Source organism: Cucumis melo, chromosome 8 (assembly GCF_025177605.1).
Source record: "Cucumis melo cultivar AY chromosome 8, USDA_Cmelo_AY_1.0, whole genome shotgun sequence".
NCBI lineage: Eukaryota > Viridiplantae > Streptophyta > Magnoliopsida > Cucurbitales > Cucurbitaceae > Cucumis > Cucumis melo.
Window position 1 is genome coordinate 20,124,421 of NC_066864.1, and position 20,675 is coordinate 20,145,095.

At 35.2% G+C, this 20,675-nt stretch overlaps 1 protein-coding gene across 2 annotated transcripts in view; it reads right to left on the reverse strand.

The window, feature by feature from the left end:
• LOC103486115 (kinesin-like protein KIN-7K, chloroplastic) overlaps window positions 1–19,469 on the reverse strand; it is a 37,211-nt gene extending 17,742 nt beyond the window's left edge. Inside the window, exons 1-13 of one of the 2 annotated variants that reach the window (XM_008443960.3) lie at window positions 19,273–19,468; window positions 19,018–19,128; window positions 18,157–18,422; window positions 17,965–18,062; window positions 17,246–17,335; window positions 15,016–15,068; window positions 12,385–12,450; window positions 12,252–12,305; window positions 12,046–12,105; window positions 8,797–8,875; window positions 5,565–5,632; window positions 3,741–3,803; window positions 3,514–3,618 (exon numbers count right to left, since the gene is read on the reverse strand). In XM_008443960.3, the coding sequence (XP_008442182.1) occupies window positions 3,514–3,618; window positions 3,741–3,803; window positions 5,565–5,632; window positions 8,797–8,875; window positions 12,046–12,105; window positions 12,252–12,305; window positions 12,385–12,450; window positions 15,016–15,068; window positions 17,246–17,335; window positions 17,965–18,062; window positions 18,157–18,404 (984 nt within the window). In that variant the 5' untranslated portion in view covers window positions 18,405–18,422; window positions 19,018–19,128; window positions 19,273–19,468. Of the gene's footprint in view, window positions 1–3,513; window positions 3,619–3,740; window positions 3,804–5,564; window positions 5,633–8,796; window positions 8,876–12,045; window positions 12,106–12,251; window positions 12,306–12,384; window positions 12,451–15,015; window positions 15,069–17,245; window positions 17,336–17,964; window positions 18,063–18,156; window positions 18,423–19,017; window positions 19,129–19,272 lie in introns of both variants that reach the window. The other variant, XM_008443961.3, reaches the window with a different exon arrangement.
• Between the last annotated feature and the right edge of the window lie 1,206 nt (window positions 19,470–20,675).

A 20,675-nucleotide genomic window follows, 5' to 3' on the forward strand; every position in this document is an offset into this window, starting at 1 on the left:
AAAATGGGTGATGAATTTGAAATCAAGGATTTGGGAAATCTGAAATATTTCCTTGGAATGGAGGTGGCCAGATCTAAAGAAGGTATCTCCGTGTCTCAAAGAAAATACACCCTTGATTTGCTAACCGAGACAGGTATGTTGGGATGTCGTCCTGCTGATACTCCTATTGAATTCAACTGTAAATTAGGAAACTCTGATGATCAAGTTCCAGTTGATAAAGAACAATATCAGCGTCCTGTAGGTAAATTAATTTATTTATCCCATACTCGTCCTGATATTTCCTTTGCTGTGAGTGTTGTCAGCCAGTTTATGCAGACTCCCTATGAGAAACATATGGAAGCTGTTAACAGAATTTTGAGATACTTGAAAAATACCCCTGGTAAAGGGTTGATGTTTAGAAAAACAAATAGAAAGACCTTGAGGCATATACTGACTCAAATTGGGTAGGATCTGTTGTTGACAGAAAGTCGACCTCCGGTTATTGTACCTTTGTTTGGGGCAATCTTGTAACTTGGAGGAGTAAGAAGCAAAGTGTTGTGGCCAGAAGCAGTGCTGAGGCTGAATATAGAGCTATAAGTTTGGGAATATATGAGGAAATTTGGCTCCAAAAAGTCTTGTTAGATCTTCATCAGGAATGTGAGACACCATTAAAGCTTTTTTGTGACAATAAAGCCACTTGAGGGGGAGTGATGTTCTCACCAGGGGCTTCTCAGACCACACTTCGACTTTTGTGTTAGCAAGTTGGGACTCATTGATATTTACGTCCCAACTTGAGGGGGAGTGTTAGAATTAGTAGGGCTTTGCCCTTAAAGTATTTTTGGAAAAAATAATATAGAAGATTTTATTTCCTAAATCTTTCCTAAATTTTTTCCTTTCTTACTCCTATTGTATTCTATTTATTCTATCCCTTTGTACCTATTGTATTCATTCATAAGAAAAATAATAAAAACTAAAGTATCGTGGTTTTTCTCCCGGTTCTCGGGTTTCCACGTAAGCCTCGTGTTGGTGTTAATTGCTTTCAACAGATGCCTTTAGAAATTCCTGATGCTATTTGAAGTGATGTCTCAATGGACTTTATTGAAGGCTTGCCAAAGTCAGGAGGGTGGGATGTAATTTTAGTAATGGTCGATAGACTGAGCAAGTATGCACACTTCCTACTGTTGAAACACCCTTATACAGCCAAGACTGTGGCTAAAGTTTTTGTCAAGGAAGTTGTCAAACTCCACGAGTATCCCAAGTCCATAGTCTCAGACAAAGACAGTCTTTCTCAGCCACTTTTGGAAAGAGATATTTAGATTAGCCGGCACTAAATTGAATCGAAGCTCCTCTTATCACCCCCAATCGGATGGGCAGACAGAGGTGGTGAACAAGAGCGTGGAGGCCTACTTGAGATGCTTTTGCAGGGAGAAGTCGAGAGAATGGAGTCAACGGCTACATTGGGCCAAATACTGGTACAACACCACTTACCACAGTTCGATCTGAATCACCCCCTTCCAGGCTGTTTATGGCAGACTACCCCCACCCTTGATTCAATATGGGATATGGAGAAACCTAACTCCACACTGGATCAACAACTGAAAGAGAGGGATGTGATCTTAGGGGCACTTAAAGAGCATCTGAAATTAGCTCAAGAAAGAATGAAGAAGCAAGCGGATTTAAAGAGAAAAGACGAGTTTCAGGAAGGGGATTATGTATTTCTCAAAATCAGACCTTATAGACAAGTGTCCTTGAGAAACGAAATAAAAAGTTGTCACCAAAGTACTTCGGGCCATACCATATATTGGAAAGATTGGGGAGGTTGCTTATAAGCTGGAACTCCCAAGTTCAGCAGTCATCCATCATGTTTTCACGTTTCGCAGCTAAAGAAGGCAGTGGGGAATCGGGAGCCAGTACAACAAATTGATCCTTATGTGAATGAAAACCATGAGTGGATTACACAACCAGAAGATCTATACGACTATCACAAAAACCCAGCGACAAAGGAAAGGGAAGCACTAATTAGCTGGAAAGGACTGCCGCCGCATGAAGCCACATGGGAAGATTGTTCAGACATGAAGCAACAATTCCCTGAGTTCCACATTGGGACAAGGTGGATTTAGAAGAGGAGAGTGATGCTAGGCCCCCAATACTGTTCACGTATAATAGGAGAAATAAGAAAATACATGAAGCCAATGAGGGGGTAGCACGTGGGAGCGGAGAGAATTACCATGAAACCAATGGGGAAGCTACACATAGTAAGTGGGAAGGAAAGCAAGGAGATCGTGGACCATCAGGTGGGGACCACTAGTTAGTTGGTAGTGGGAATTAAAAGGACCAGTGGAAAGCAGCAGGAGGGACGGAAATTTTGGGTGGAGAAGAGAGAGGCTGGTTTCTTCCTCGAAGGGGAGAGAGCAGAAGTCCAGGTTCCTTTGTTCCGGCCATAGTTTTGTTATTTGTTCTGTATCTTTATTTTCCGGATTGTCGCAAGTGTTCTGGTTTTGTTGTTTGGAATTCTGTTGGTTAATTACTGTTGAACATTGAGTTGTTTGTCTTAAGAGTTTTGTTAGTCTTTTGCTTGTAATTTTGTTGAAAAGCTTAATAGAAGTTAAGGAACCAGTTGGTATCCTAACAGTAATCCAATTCACTCACAGCAAAAAGGTTTTCTTGATCCATAAAGTTAAAGAGGTCAATGTTGAGTTCCAGCCAAAAGAGCTTTCCTACACTCAGTCATGGCTATTAAGATGTATATCCAAGAAACACTCATACCGGAGGCGTCCTGTCTCCAGTAAATGAATTTAATTCCACTTATTTCTCTTCTTTTTTCTTTTTTTCTTTAATAAATATATACGTATATTGAGAAAAATGATAGAATGTACAAAACCATGCAAAAGAAACAAACCCAACAAGAAAACAGAACTCCAATCCAAAAGAATTAGCTCATAGTTCAAAGGAAGCTTCCAAGTCAATCACTCTCGGCCTCAAATTGTCCTCTTTGTTTGGCTGATAATGAAGACCCTCCACATATTTTCTTTGAATGTTGTTTCTCATCAGAACTTTGGATGAGCTTTTCTCCTTTTCTAATCTTCTTTGGGCTTCAAGTGTTGTTTTCAATTCCATTATTATCTAGATTTTAGTGGGTTTTGTCTTACATTTCTTGTTCTTATGGGCACTTCTGAGTTTCATGCTTTATTTCCTCTTTGTATTTCGAGAATTAGTCTCATTTCATTAATTCAAATGTAACTATTTTTTCTATATAAAAGAATACAAAAAAGGTCAGATAATCAATGCCCATGAAATAGCATCAAACCTGACAACCTCTCAAACCTCTTTAAAGGTACTATTATTCCTCACAAATGATATGTCCCACAATACATAAAAAAGATAGCATGCTAAATAATCTGTATAAGTATCTCTAGTAGCATTCAGAAGATTATAACAGAATAAGACGGTAATTAGAAATGAGAATCACGTACAAATGGCAGTAAGAAGATACTAAAAGTTTGATTTAAAAAGTTAATGTTTGAGAGGCCTCACTGTTCCAAGAGTTAGAAGGCTTTTATTAATATATGATCCCTCTTTTCGCCTTATACCAGTAGTTTCAGCTTTTGAGCTCTCAGAACCTGCCAGATCGATGAGGTTCTGCAGGTATAAGTAATGTAGGAAAAGTTACAAAAAAATCGCAGATAATTGACGTACACTACAAGATAATCACGTAAATAGTCAATTTATAATTAAATGTTGAAAGGTTTGGTGTCTTTTACCAATTGAGACAGGTTCACAGCTTCTCCTTCACCGGTTTCACCACATGGACTGCTCTCTATAGTCTGTTTACAAGATTGAAATTACTATTTCAACAATAAATGAACGATGTCTTCTATTCTTGTTACAAATAGAAAATAAAAAAGATTAAAAAAATGTCACCTATCAAACAAATAAATAAATCAAAAATCAAAAATAAAATTAAAAAATTAATAAAACCAAAATCAATGAGGTGTCATGACCACAAGAAGAACAAGGAAAAGAAAAGTAACTTAAAGTGAAAGTTTAATCAATGATATTACTTATTTGCCTATATGCTATTAAATTCTGTACTTCGAATAAAAAAATATTCAATTCAATAAATTTCGATAAAACATATCAAGTTTAAAATCTCAAATACTATAATTTTTAGGTTGGTTAATTCACATTAGTTACTGAAATTTCTCTCACATTTAGACTCACATTTTTATTTAATTAACAGAAATAAATACAGTGAACAATAATTTTCGTATCCCTAGGTAGCTAGCCCCCTGACTAAAAAATACCTATAGAAGATACACCACACATTTCTACTCCATGCCAAAGCCCTAAGAAAGTCGGTATTTCTTTTAAGCTCAAAAAGGGGTCCAACAAGTGACCATGATTTTTTTTCTCTTATTCATTTTCATAAGAATAATTAATGAAAGAACAAAAGAAAGCCACTAAAACAATGGACGACCCTGTTTGGGAATACAAAATGAAAACAATTACTAGAAAGTGCCCCTTATTGGTAATAAAAAAAATACAAGAATAACTACAAAAATGTTGCGAAACCAAGGTATTCATATATGAAACCTACAACTTCTGATCAAATATATGAAACCTACAACTTCTGATCAAATATATGAAACCTACAACTTTTGATCAATTAGGCTGCCCCATTGAACAAATACATGACCCATCAATCTTTATTCTTAAGATATAGGAAGTAAACACTACGTTTCTGAATTGACACGTCTCTCTCTAGATTACCATTTACCAAACAAGTAAAACAGATCTAAGTATTCTTATTGGCCGCTATCACTCCATGCCTGAGGAGGCTACGCGTATTCAAAGGCATTACTATTCTTTCAGCCTCTTCGACATCATGCGATCCTTTAAAAACCAGATGTAGAGAAATACTTATAGCGAATAAGGCACAAACCAAAAATTGGATAGTGAAAAGATGAATTGGAACAAAAAATTTAATATGTAAGTGGTCCGACATTTCTTGGGACTTTAACAGAAGAAAAATCCATTGAAAAAATAAAGCTAGGAATTTAAAGTGCCTAAGGATTGAATTAAAGGCCAACAAAATGCTGTTCAGATAGCCATTTTAAACTTGATACTCTTGGATATGCCTATGTGTGTTCAATAACAAGAAAGTATTACAATTCTTGCATAAAACAAGCACTGAAATAAAAATGATACGTATAACACGATAAGAATGCATAAACAAGAAAGAAGACCAGACATTCTTTAATAATAATAGAAGCATCTACAGGAAGGAGGTCCCAACGCCCAATTGAAAACGCTTTACCAAGAGATTAATAACTAACTACTATTAGAAAGCCTTCACCGATGGAGAAAAAAGGAAAAGGGTAACACTCAATACAGGAATGATATTCACCATCATAATATATCACTCAATGCACGTGTACTTCTGCAAGCAATAATAAGAGAGTGGCAAAATCAGGTCTAAATTCATAAAGTAAAAGTTGGTGAAGAATGACACGTGATTAGCCAACCAAAAAAGAGACTACAATCAATCAAGATAGTGTTATGCTTTTGTTAAGATATAGATTTACCAACGTAAATATTGTGTGGCTTCTGCTGCTTAACAAATTGAAATTTGTCGACCCAACATGCCTGTGTTCTGTTCGCAACAATTGAAATCTTATCGCAAAGTGAAACTTTTATGAATGTAATATTGAATAATAACAAACAGATGCAACAACAATATACAACTTTATTAGCGAAAAAATGAATAGTCATGCTAATGAGACAATAGATTAAAAAGATTAAAAGGATTAGCCTTTACAAAATAAACATATACTAACAACAAAATGCCTGAAGTAAAATCTGTAATCATTAGCAAACTATAAAATGGTAGATCTATTCAATAGTCATCCATAATACAGAAGAGTGGGGCTGGTAAGTAACGTTACAAAAGAAATTTTAAGAAACGAGATCAAGTACTGTAAAAGTAAGATTATTGATTGCCTCCTGTAGATTTGTATATAGCTTAGTTGCATTTAAATATATCATTTACATCTTTTAATTATTTCTCATAGTTAGAACTTCTCTTGTATTATATCTACCCATTATTGGGTCCTTTTTGGATAATTTCAGATTTTTTTTTTTTTTTTTTTTGAAAGGAAACTAATCTATTAATATAAATTTAATAATGAGACAAAAACACATGATACAAAGAGAATTATACCAGAGGTGTAGAAAATCAGACATCTCAACTAAGTTGACACCCCATAGCACCATCATCATCCTCCACAATTACGAAAGGACATTCTAGGTCAAGCTAAGCCTTTACAACCATATCCACCGAAAGCATAGAATGAAATGGGAAACAGAGTACAGGATCAAGAACAAAACTTCACGAAGGATAAACTTCACTAAAGGATTCGATTAAGCTGGAAAAATAAATGCTCTCCAATTCAAGTTGAACTCCTGAATGCTATAGCTAGAAAAACACTTCAAAAAGATCGATGAAGCATTCCGACAGGTAACTTCATATCAATCTACCCAATTGTGGGATTTGTCATGAAAGACCCTTGGTTTCTCTCAAAACCAAAACTCCACCAACATAGCCTTTCTTGCATTTAGCCAAAGAATTTGAGAAGTTTTGTTGAAATGAGGTCCAATAAGAAGATGTTGAACGTTGCCCCTAAAGTCATTACAGTGCACCCAAGACAAGTCGAAGACAGAGAATAATTTTGCCTAACACCAAGCTGAATCGGGGCACAGAAAGAAAAAATGAAGAGTGTCTTCACCATGTTGAACAAGTAGAGGGAGAAGGACAGCTTGAGGGCATTTTGTGCTGCAAAACTGAGGAGACATTCAAAGAGTAAATCCAAGACAGAAAATCCAAAATTCCATTTAGCAGCACCTTAGGATGTCACCAAAAGATGAACTTCTACTTGTTAAGATGCTGAGAATCCCACGTTGGAAAAACCAAGGAGACTCACACTCCTTAAAAGATAGATGGGTTACTCCTCTCCTTGCCATTTGGTTTTGAGATGAACCCCGTGCTATCAAATGCTCCTCAGCCATAACCCAAAAAAGACGTTTCCATCGAGCTCATTCAAACCTGTAGTTATAGGACCAATAAAAAAAATTAATCTTATGAAGATATCCCTTCAAGCACCACCTCTTCTTCACCGTTCGCTTCACATTCTTTGACATTGCGGTAATCAATTTCCAACGAAATCCATGGGTCGTCCTTGCTCAGTTTGCATTGTCTTCGTTCTTGCTTAGTTTGCGGTAGTCAATTCACAAGCATTGTCTTCGTTCTTGCTCAGTTTGCAGTAATCAATTCACAAGCATTGTCTATGTTCCTTCTTTTTCTTCAACTTCGTTTGCATGATTATTACCCCAATCACCTTCATCAACTACATAGATCTCAACAAGATTTTCCCCGATTTTATCTTCCAGATTTTCTATTTGAAAAGTTTACAACCATGATTCCTTTGTTTTATCTTATATGAAATCAATTTTTGTTGAACTTTTCAAATGAATTGATAATTGATCTATACTTGAGACATTTTTCCCAAATAACTTTGGAGTTCTTTTGTTCTTTTTTTATTTTCTCTAATGCAACATGATCAATGTAGTCATTTTGTCGTATTTCAATGTCATAGGTATAATATTTATTCATTGAATTTTTTGAATAGGAATCGGCCTTTCTTGGTTGAAGTTCATAATCAAAAGAATAATTTTGAGCCTTGAACTTTTTTCTTAGCTTGTAAAAATCCTTTTTTTCAAGCAATAAAAATCCATTCATTAATTCTTTTCTTTCTTTCTTGAGTTTTAAAGGGTTCCCCTAAATATTTATGGGTTGTTTGCCGATGAACACAACACTCAGAGCTCCCTTATGAGATTAGCGTCATCAAGAGTTCCTGGTCTTGTACCAAATGGTTGTTTTAATACCAATTATATGTAACCTAAGTAGCCTAAAGGAGTAATCCCTCCAAGAACCAAGATCGTAAATCTTTTATTTTTTGATTGAAAATGTGTATCATACAAAAACGGAAAACTCCTAGTCATAGAGTTTATTAACCTATAATATTACCAAATTAACTCCATTCTTCCTACATCAAAAAGAGTGAAAGACTTCACACGTAAATGCATAAGGAGTTAGAGTAGAGAGAAGTTTTACTGTTTATTGGTTCAACTAATTAGTTATTTATAAAATAAATAAATAAATAGTAAATCTTTTAGAGAAAATAGTAATTTATGAATATTTGTATCACTTAAATAGATTATTACTTTGTTTAGATTAGATATTAGTCTTATATTTTTAATTATAACTCGATAATTTCCTTTCCTTGTTAGCTTCCTTTTTTGTATCATTGTATATAATATATATTACATATGCCCATTATTGGGTCCTCTGAAAATAAGAAATTAATTACTCCAAAAACCAAATTTAATTGACAAAGAGACAGTTAAGAATTAAAAAGAATTATGACTGTAGGTTTGAATTCAAGGCCATAATTGGGTCCAGAAACCGGAAAAAAATTATCCATCCTTATTCCTCGAGTTGAATTGCACGAAATTTTTCTCAACTCTCAAACTCATCCTCATTTCAAATGAAGATTTCCCACCATCATTCCTACCCTTAAAGTAAACGTATTAGATAACACTTTTGAGCAACTGCAAATCTAATAAAAAAATGTTATTTTGACTCATTATGAAATGACAATAAGCATTTAAAACGAATGTTGCAAGAGAAATAAATCGTCGTAGAAATATTCAAATCCTTTTTTTTTCCATGAAACCAAAGCACCTCTCGAGTATTCTTACCTTCTCCCGCTGCAATAAGTGAAAGTGCATGAGCTGGAGATAAAACAACTTCTTCCTTAATTCCTTCCACAAATGTGCCCTAAAAACGTCAACACAAAAATAAATGCACATAGTTTCAACAGTCTTATAATGATTTATCTCTTTATAGCTGGAATAAATATCATGGCTGCAAGCAAGTAGAATATGAATATAATGAAAATCGGCAAAGCTAAGATCCATAATTAGTCCTCCTTGATTCATTATACAAAAGCTAAATGAATGCAGAAGTGTAAAAGATTAGCCATATGGTAAAGAAAACAATCACATATTTCGCCCAGTTTTCTTTTCTTTTCTTTTCTTTTTTTTTTTTTTTTTTCCTTAATAAAACCAAAGCCTTCACTGAGAAAACATGCAAGAGAACAAAGGTGCGTATGGAAGCAATTAACCATACAGAAAAGGGCTCTAATTGAGGATTGTACCTAACCAAAAGAAAAAAAGAAACCTTTAGAAGTTGAAGCTCAAAGAGAAACAGAGAAACATTGAACCTCACTAAAAATCAAACCTCTCACCAAGACCTTTCAGCCCCACTAGAACTCTAATTATTTCTTTCAAAATAAACACCTCATAACACTGCCAAAAACCGACATGCCAAAGAAACCGTGCCATGTCACAAAACAGTGGATGCAGAGAAGAACCTCCTGCCAAATGGAACACTCTCTATTACAAGCCAAACAAACCCCAAAAACTTCGAAGAAGCTATCTCAACTTGATCAAGCAAACTGACAGCTTCAAAGGATATGAATGAGATCCTTAGATGCACTTCTTCAAAGAATGCACTATTTGGAAAGAAAGAAATAGAAATATAAGGATCATCGAAGATAAATCAAATTCTTATGTTGATATTCGTAACCTTGTACAAATTACATCCCCTTCTTGGACTCTCAGACACAAGGTTTTCATTTGGCATTACAACCTCAACTACATTCTCCAAAATTGGGAGGCGTTGACGGTTCTTTTGGGGATTGGGGCCTTGCTACTCTGCCCTTAAGTAGTTCTTTTCGAGATTAATATAGTCCCTTGTTCCAATTTCAAGGATTTTTCAAGATTTTGAACTTTATTGCTTGCTTTAGTTGAAGTCAGAGAGCAGAGTTCTACTGTAAACACCTCTATTTTTGGTCTTGTTGTTAAAAGTGTCTTAAAGTTAAAAGTGTCTTTTTGTTACCCCTATGTTGGCTGCCATCTAAAAAAGCACATGACGAGAATCAATTCCTCCGGAAAATGGAAGATTATCTCTCGAAATAAATCACACAGAAAACCCAAATTCCAATCTGGGTAAAATAAATTGGAATACAGAGTGCAAGAGAGTGATTCATTGAAATGGGTTTCCAAGAAAAGGGAACGGGACAAGTACATTGGAGTTTTAGTGGTGGGAAAAACACTAGCAGTGATGGCCAATGGGATCTGGCAAAATGGGATTGAAAGTGGCGAGACGAGTAAAGGGATTAGGGATGCAAGTGATAGCACACGATGCTTACAAAGCCGCTGGACAAAGCAAGAGCCATTTGAGTTTAATTGGTGTCGTTGAATCAAGCAATATCCACCACAAACTTTATTTTGCTTCATATGATGCTCGCTCCCACAACCTCAAAGGTTTTCAATGACGATACATTTGGTATGATGAAGAAAGGGCCTTGGTTATCAAACGATGCTAGAGAATGTGTTAATCATGAAGATGCCCTTATTACTGAACTAGTTGTCTATCTTTTACTGCTTTGGAAAGCTCTTCCTAGCCATGCTGCCATATTGGCAACCGAGCCCATGGGCGTTTGTATTCAAACCACCTTATGCCATAATTAGTTAAACTCCCTAAAGAATTTCATCCCCAATTTGCCAAAAAGGTATAGTTTTTAAATTTTAGACCATCAATTCCTAAAATTCCTCCTTCTAAAGGTTATGGTGATCCTTGAGACTTCCATCCCCATGTCCCTTCCCATTGCCTATGAGAAGATTCGCTTTTTTCCACTTATCAGTAGACAAATCTTTATTGGCATCAGAAATTAGGATGTATAGTAGATTGGACCGTTAGATAAAACTGAATTACACAACGCAGCCTCCCTTTTAAAAGTTGAAAAGTATTCCACCATCTCACCTTTTTAACCATCTTTTCTATGACTGGAAGCCAAGAAAAACCCCAAGGTACAAGTCAGTGGCAAGTACGGGGAACTTGGGACCAGCATCCAAGTACTTCTTTGTTTTTTTTTTCTATTTCTTTTTCTTTTTTTTTTTTTTAAATCAACAACTTTCTTTAAGAAAAAAATGAAAGAAAACAAGGGCATACACCAGCATCCAAGTACTATGAACAATTCCAAAATAGAAAAACGGGTGGGGAAAGTAGCATATAGACTCCAACCAACTGCAAAAAGAGTCAGGTATTCATCCTCAATTCCATCTGTGGTACCCTAGATAGATGCTATCCTAGCCCCAGCGGCGATGTGAGTGTACACCCAGCCATGGATTCATCTTTGGATGAAGAAGAGTTTCCACTTTAGTAGAAAGGGGAAAATTGTAGAAGAAATTTCCTGAGAAGTGTGATAGAGTCACATTGAGCGATGTAGTGACATCTTGGTGTTCTTGGCATTTCTTGCCATTATTCTTTGTTTCTCTTTATTCTTGTAAAGTCTTAGTTGGGTAGTTTTATTACTTTAAGTTTGGTGAAGTTTTTGTATTTGGGTGGGTGCTTTTAAACCACCAACCAGCTACCTTTACTGCCAGTTCATTCCTTGTTTTACCGATTCGTTTCTACCATGTCTATAAATGTGGCAGCGCTGTACATTTCGAGGTATTGAATAAAACTTTGAGGTATTTCATTAACAATTCAAACCTTTGGGCCAAGGGTATTTCAAGGAGTGGAAAGCATTCGTAGTACCTCAGGTTTGTCAGGAGGAATAACTGTGAGTCTAAGCAGAAGTAGGGGAGTGATTTTGTGCGAGACTTGAGGAATTATATGAGCAAGTGCTCAGTCTATGATATTATCTATAAGAACAATAGAGATAAAAGGGTGAGCTTAAATTACCTAGGAGCTTCCCAAGGAGAAAATCAAACCTCTTGAAAGTCTAAATGGTTTTGGTGTAATTAATATACTACAGCAAAAGGAGTTCTGTCACCTGAGAATCCTCTCTGATTCTCCTAGCAAGGAGGGACTCGACCTCTTGAACTGGCATTAGATGACATATAAGCATTGAATAAAGAATAAGAAAACAAGTGCATTACCTGCGCATCCTCTCTGATTCTTAGATTTTGTCCAGCAGGATTCAACAAATCATTAACAACCTGGAATGAAGGAAACATTTTAGTGCCATTAATACCACCCAACTTAAGTAGACACCTGATTTTGAATTATTTAACTTTGATTTTTACATCAGATATCTAAAAGCTCACAAAATTTCACTAAAAAACCTAAATGGAAAGGATCATACCTCATTGTAGATTTCTAGGTATGACACCCGAAGAAGAAACTCCCGATTTGGAGTCTGGATGTAGAAAGACATCAAACAAAGTATTACTTTCAAGATGATGTATTTAAACCCTAGATAGTTTCCTCGCATTTACCTCTTGGATGATGCTAAATGCATCCTTCACAGCCAGTGGTATTATTCCTGGCGACCTCTGATCACCCTACAAATGGGGTATAAACTATATAAGTTCATTGGCAATGTTATCTAATCATTTTATGTATCTATATAAATCACATTTTTCATAGTCTAATAAGAAGCACACTAGGTCTAGTTATGTTTATAACAGCCTGCCAGCCTCCTTTGAATATAGATTCATAAAATAGTGCCCTCTTACATGACAAGTTAAATGTACGTCCCTGAAATGTCTCTAGACCATAAACAAGCCATCAAAAGTTCATCCAAGAATATGTAATATCTTTTTTTATAGAAACAACTTTCATTGAGAAAGAATGAAAGAATACAAGGGCATACAGAAAAACAAACCCCACAAAAAACCTCCCACTAAAGAAGGGAATCCAACTAAGAGAAAGGCATCCAAGTCAAAGACATCCTTTTCTTAACTCCAAGTCAAAGGCATCCTTTCCTATTTAACCTTAGAACTTATGAGTACTGAAATACTTAAATGAAAGAAATAATAATGTTCGTGTTATTTTGTAAGAAACCAAGTTTCATTGAGAGAAATGAAAGACCATCCAAGAGAGTACAAAAGAACAAGCCCAATAACAAAAAAGACCCCTAGACTAGGTTTGAGAAAACCAGATCTCAATCCAATAGAACGATGCCAAGCTAATAATTACAAGAAACCTAATTAACGGAACCCACAAAGAAGAGTTAAATCTAGTCACCTTCCAAGGCTCTTCACCAAATCTCTCCACCGCTTTAAAGATTCTGCTATTATTTCTCTCAACCCAAATACCCCACATGCAAATAATAATGTACTAATGTATTAAACTGTGAATAACTACCAGTTTGTTTTATGTTTAAAAATAGCCTATGAAAGGTGAATGGCTTTACACTAACATTGAATGAAATACGACAGCTACCTCAATATTCCAGCTATTTTTGTTTTAAAGGAAACAACTTTTCATTGATAAAATAAAAAGCCTAGTGCTCAAAGTATAAGGAAACCAGAAGCAATAGTATCCAAAATTTCCAAGACAAATACATAGAGAAAAAGGATAAAAGGGCTAAAGCAAGAGAAAAAAAAGATCAATCTAGATCTAATGTGAAGAGGCTAGAACTCACACTAAACCAAAGCGAGCAATCCAATGAAGGAGGTTTAGTCTATAAAGACTGTTGAAATCTCCCAAAGCAAAGTGAACCCCAACTAAACTCGAGAACAAGCACACGAAGAGAAAGGCTACAATACTGTACAAACAACCAAACAAAGAGGGCACGACAGTGGAGAAAGAACATAGCATTTGCAGCAGCAACCTTTGACCATCTCTACAAAAGAGTTAGGCTTGGTGAATGTATCTTCAACCCAAAGGATACCATGAAACAAAGTGCAGCGGAGCATTCCGTAAGATCGGGGACGAATTTAAACCATTTCACACAATTGATAACCACAAGTTTCTAAAATTGAAGAAAATGTGGACGGTATCTGAGAGGGAGATAAAGAAGTACTCAACCTGTATCTTGAACACCACAAAAGAGATAAATATGCTACTTTTGATTCTTTATAGGTTGTTGAACAACATACAGCCTCTTGGTGGTGCACAAACCACACCAAATTCTTGTGTAACTATCGCCTTTTGATGATTTCAAACAATAGGAAGGCTTTTCTTCACTAGACTTAGGTTCTCTATTGGAATATACAAGTTTGTCTCCTATAAAAAAAAAGAAAAACAAAAAAAAAAAAAAACCATTGTACCTTGAACACATTGCTTTTCCTCATTCCTATGGAACAATAAATCAAAAACTTTCCCTATATGTTCTACTAAAGTCTAAAACGATTCCTCAGGAACTGGGTCCAAATAATGAAAATCAGATTCTTCATAAATCATGCTAACAACCGAGTTCTCATCGAAATCATAGGACCGAGAGAGATCCTTGGAAGGAGAGGAACAGGCAACACCTCTTGTAAATTGAATCTTCGATAAGGGGATCAAAAGAGTCAATTGACTAAAAACCATTGAAGAACAATGCCTCCTTGGCAAACTGTGTACACATTCCTTAGACAAGGAATGAACTTGAGATCGTACACAATTGTCCTCTAGGCTTTAATGAGTCACAAATAACATTTAGAAACTTGGAAGAAAAATGAATAACAACTATCCAGTATCCGGGTATAATCAAAGGAACAGCTGGAACAAACCTCCCAGAAGCAGGAGATTCTTCTTCCAACAATCCGTCTTTAAAATACCATTACTTCCTTATTAAAAAAATAATAATACACTAGTGCTCCTATTTTTTTTATAACAAACAGAGAAACAAAGAAGGGTTGGAATTGTCTTCTTCAAAAACCCAAACGTCACAGACACCGCAATCGGATTGGCTTCCAACCAACTTAGGACCACCTAAAATATGATATTCTCTCTCTTTGTTGATAAAGATGGGTGAGTATCATTTATTGAGACCATTTTATAGCCATTCATTAAATAAATCGTATGCTTCCTACATGCTGAGGTCAAATTTTCCCTATCTCCTGTTCAATAAAACAGTCTTGTTCATACAAAAATACTGTTTATAAGAAATGCTGAGGAAAATCAATTTTGCATCTTACATGCATGGTGTGAGTCTTCCCACTGCTCGTCACCCCATATGCAAATATTGTACCTGGGAAGGGGGCGACAAGATTAGAAAATAAATAGCATAACATACTTTTCTTTTATGAAACGGAGACAAGCCTCTTTAAATTATTATTGATAAATGAGAGTAAAGCACAAAGTACAAGAGTGTTATACTAAGAGCAAGAGAAAAGAGAAGAATTCAGTCAACGACAACAACAAAAGCTAAACTTAGGTAGCAAGAGGAGATGACAATCTAAAAACGAATTCCAACAGAAAATAATCAAGCTAAACAGAACCAAAGCCGTGGAATGCTAAATACAAAGCATAACGAAAATCTCTCTCATAAGGAACCCATTTGAATCTAGAAACTTGCGAGAAGATGCAATCAGCTGCCCCGTAACTGTCTTGCCATAGTAATCCCAAATTCAGAGGAAGCTCGAAAAAGTCTTTCAAAACATCAGAATCAGCATAGAGTCTTCACTTGCCACCCATAGAGAGAAATCCAAGAAAGACTGAAGTTGGTCCAACATCTGAGAGGAATACATTTAAGGGCTGAAGAGTCAAATTAGAATAAGTCCACAATCAACAACTATTGACTTTAAATGTTCTGGTATTTCGCAAGATTGGAGACGAGCAAGTTGAAGAAGGAAAAATTTGAAGATTTTGGCTCTTCCTCGCATTGAAACAGGGCATTGAGATCTGGTTCTAGTGGCTCAAAAAGTTTTTGTCTCTCAAGCTCAGTTGACCTATCCAAATGCTCCAATTCCTCACTACTGATATTGAAAAGAGAGTCTCAGAAGAAGACTCATGCTTCTTGCTAGAGTGATTGAGAGGGATTTTGCTTAGAGAGCCTATCAGAAATTTAACCTTCAAGTTAAGCATAGGGAAATCAGAGTACTTAAACTGGATAAGGTGAGAATGATGAGAAAGTAACTTAGAAGGATGGGTTGGGGCTTGAATTAGGGTGCAACTAACTTCCAATAAATTTGGATTAGCCTCTAAAAACAGCTTGGAGTTGCTGGAATGCATTGATGATTGAGAATGAGCACATTTTCCCTCAAGCAAATCAGGTACTTGATCTTCAATTATCTGAGCATAACAAATATTTTTCAAACAGCAAATCATGGTCATATGACAAAAACAGTATTAGTCAGCAGTTTTAATGCTCAGATCACTCATAGTAAAGCCAGCAGATACCAAGTGTAGCGATCAGGAACATTCTTACCAATGGCATTCAGAGCCGAGCATGAATATGTACAGCGAAAAAATGAATGTAAGCTATGTTGCAGACACAAGGGAACTCTTTTCCTAAATGATCCGACTGGGAAAAGTACCCCCCAGCCCAAGTCTAATTAGGAAATAGTGAAGGTGTCAAAGGGCCAGCAGAAGTTATACTTGTTGTAAATTATCCTTAGTAAAATGTGGGTGGGGGGTTGTGAACCAGTTTTTGGGGAGCGGAGAGAATACAGGGCTCTAGTTTTGTAGTGCTTTTCCATACTCAGTAATGTAATTGATAATTCTTATAAAGACTCCATTGGCGCACTTTCTTGGGCACGCTATGAGAAGAGAAAATGAACCATCCCAAACCGGCTTACCTTTGGACCTTAGTAACAGCTGAGCTTGGACAAAGTTCAATTACCATGTGCTTTTTCCAAATGACCCCTCCACCCTTCCAAGAAGGAAAAGGAGATCTTGTGGACCTTTGGCTCATTTGGAACAAGAGGAATCATCGCATATTTGAAGATAGAAATTCAGATTTCCCTCACTTTATTGATAGTCTTTTGTATATTTCACTTTCATGGTGTATATTCACGTTCCATTTTTTATTGTTATCTCATTTTCTTTTATTTCACAATGGAATAGCATTATGTAATCCCACACGGCACATTTTGCCTTTTTGTAATTTCACATAATTAATGAAATATGATTATATGTCTCATATTTTAAAATTCCAAAAAAACAAAAGAGAGAAGCAGCTGAACTTTTGGTTGCAGCTTTAAGGAATCGGGTATTAATATAATGTTATACATTGTTTTTGTTCCCTACTCTTAGACGACTGGTCCTTCATCACAACTTATCCTTCTCACTTTTCACGTTTAAAACAAAGCAAAATGAAGGCAAATATTGTAACCAGAAAGAACTTAATAAATCAATTAGTTATCGAGATATAACTCAACTATTTACTCGAACTTAACTTTGATGCAAAATATCAGTAAAGCTTACCATTAACACCCTCCATAGCGCCACTAACAACATGCTGAGCAGCGATATCATAGACATGACGAGTAGTTGTTGTAGGACCAAAAACTCGATCTAAAAGCACGAAAAGAACATATTTAAAGTGAGACAACACTACTTTTGACATTATAACAAAATTTAGAATCGTGACCTCTTCAAACAGATTATTGATCACAAATTTAAAAGTAATAGAATCAAAGACAACTAATACACCTTATATGATGATTGGATGCATGACCAAATAAGATACAAAGATTTATGGAAAAAGAAGAGAGAAAATAAATCTAAATACTGAATATGATATGCAATGGCATATGAAACATTAAGTACAAGTACACGTTCCAACAAAACTAAAAAACTTTAGATTTTAATGTGCAATTTTGATAATTTAATAGCACCATCAGGAGGACAAAATCGCATTAGATGAAGGAATATAGAAGAGAAGTGTAGCCTTAAGACATTTCATCAATATGGCCTTCAACTTGACAACTGAAATACTATGATAAAGAATGATTTGCAGTAGCGCCATTCTAATTTTTCTCCATTAATAGAGCCTAGGGTTATGATTCATACATATTTGGTGCATATGCATCTTTTAATCTAAGGGGCGAGCACCCTAACAAGTTATTATTGAAATCAGTCTGTTTTAACCAAGTACAAATATCTTACATCATAAGGCATCAAATACCCTCCAAAAAAATTACCATAAGCATATGCTGTAGTCGGATTATGCTCATTCCGCACAATTGTTTCACCATCCGCATACCATGCAATATCCTCCCCTTGACGAATCTCCCTTGGACTTCTCAAAGATAAATCAGTCACGCTCATTAGAACTTGGCCAGAAAACCTACTTGTAGAAGCTATAGATAAATTTGTAAAAAACAAAAATGCACCTGAGCGGACGAAAGCGAACTGTGACTGTAACATTTTCTTTGGATCTTTCCACATCTAAGTGCACATTTTCTGAGTAAAAATACTGAGGCTTACTTCGAGCTGAAGAAGATGCAGGAGAGCTCTGCCCATCAATAGAAGTTTCCAGATACTGTTTTGATGATGAGGTAGTAGAAGATGATGGCGATTTGGCAACCCTTGTACTAACAGGACCCAATTTTTTAGACTTTGGACCTTGCCCGGATGCCATTACCACTTCCAATGGATCCTAAAATGCGATGTAGAACAACATCAAAGATCTTTTAGTAACAATTTTGGTGTCTCAATCTCGTAAGAATTGCAAATGCAATTCCTTAAGCGTGGGATCAGATGGAGAGAAAACCTAGAAGGTTAATTAGCAAAAAAAATGGGAATCATAAATTCCTAATTCAAGGCCATCCTTCAGCGCGATGAGAACTTATAATAACTTCGCAAACAGTCTAAAAATTGAATAAGCTCGCTAGGATAAACAATGCATTCAATAAAGAACTGTAACGCCCCAATTTCCGTTACTAAAAATCTTGAAGGAAAATTTGCATACGTGGGTTCTCATTGCAAAGCCAAATTTCAAGCTCACCGAACTTCAAAACCCCGCCAGTAGGGTTGAATTAAACCAGTCAACACGACATTTTATCAACAACCCCAAAGCAAAGGGGAAGAAGAAGTGAAAAGAGAATAAGAAAACCAGCTAAGAAAAGCCGTACAAAGTCGAATTTTCCCTACTACTTTCTCCTGAAGCTCAATCAGAACACACCCTTTTCCCCTTTGGACCCCAACCCATTTCAGCTAAACCCAACAGGATAAGACTCAAGAAAGTAAACTACCTGGAAGGAAGCAAAATCAGAGAAGCATTGCACAGGTCGAATCGAGCTTTTCAAACAAAAAGGGGGAAATTTGAGCAGGGGGATCTTCTTGGAACAGTGGGAAACACGGATCTAAGAGTGAGGAAGTAAGAGTAAATTAATGAAGCAACAAATAGAGCAAATAAACCATAATCAAAGTCATCATAATCATGCATCAGTAAGAAGAAAGAGAGAGAGAGAGAGAGAGAGAGAGAGAGATTAAAGAGAGAAACATACTATAATTTTGTTAATTGTAATGGTAGCTTAGCTTTCTTTACTTGGCTTGGAAGCGATGCCCTCCATCAAAGGCAAACCACATTTCCAATCCAACTTTAAGAGAGAAATGGAAGCTCATAAACTTGCAATTTCAGGCATAGATATAGAGAGAGAGAGAGAGAGAGAACGGAAAAGTAAGAGAGGGAAAAGGGAAAACAAAAAGGTAGAAAAAAGAAAAAAAAGGGTGTGATAGAAGTCTATGTCTATGGTGGCACTGTGTACAAACTACAAGAGAAAGACTACATAAAATAGTTGTTGGGAGAGAGAGTGATTATTCTCACTGTCCCCTTTTTCACCTGAGTAGAATTACTATTTTGGTCTCCAACTTAATATTTCAATTCTTTTTGTTTAAATACATAATAATATGTTACTCATAGCAAAAAAAAAAAAACTTAGTATTATGATAATACAATTTCATTCATTACATTATTTACTGTTAAGTTCATATAATTTTCATATTATTATGTAATTTTTAAATACAATCAAATTAATATTATTTTATTTTCAGTTAGATAACATATTTTTATCTGATTTTAAAGTTGGGTCCATAAATCATTATGATTAACAATATAAATAATCAAATGGGACTTTTGTTTAATTTTAGTTTATTTATGTTTCAATTTTCCAAGTAATTTTAGTTCGTATTCTTTTAATAAATATAATTTAGTTGTAAAAGTCAATTTTGACCGAAATTGATTAAATGATAATACTGATGAATAGGATGTGGTACAATCTACATGTTTTCAAATTTTTACGGTAAACTATTAATAGATTAAAAAAAGTAGGTAAAAATCAACAAATAAATAAAAGACTAAATTTAAAATTTTGTACGGTCAATCAAGAATAAGTTGACAAAAATTGAAAAACTTTTTTATTTTAAGCCATTTATTGGAGAATAATATAGAATAGTTTAAAAGCTCGACTTCATGAAAAGAAAAATATGTGTATAAATTATGGTTGGGTTCACTTTTGGCCAATTTTAAATTATTTAAATCATAACTCACTTTTGAACTATCCTCATTATTACTTCCAGACTTCCAGATTTAATACTTTTCTTTAAAAAAAAAAAAAGAAAAAAGAAAAATTATTCTATATAGTTGACTTGATTTAAAGCACTTTATAAAAATGTCCTTGTTTGCCTTTTTTAATTGGGCAAGTGTTTCATTGTCAAAATCTACACTCTTTTTCCAACTTCCTATAATTCTTTTTTACAACTTATACGTAATTATCTAAACACATTTATACTTACTACAAAAGGAGCTAAATTGCTTATATTTCTACTTGTTTATGGTTAATGTCATTTATTGTACTAAAATAAATAAAAAGATCAAATTCAAATCTACCTTATTTAGTAATTAATTATT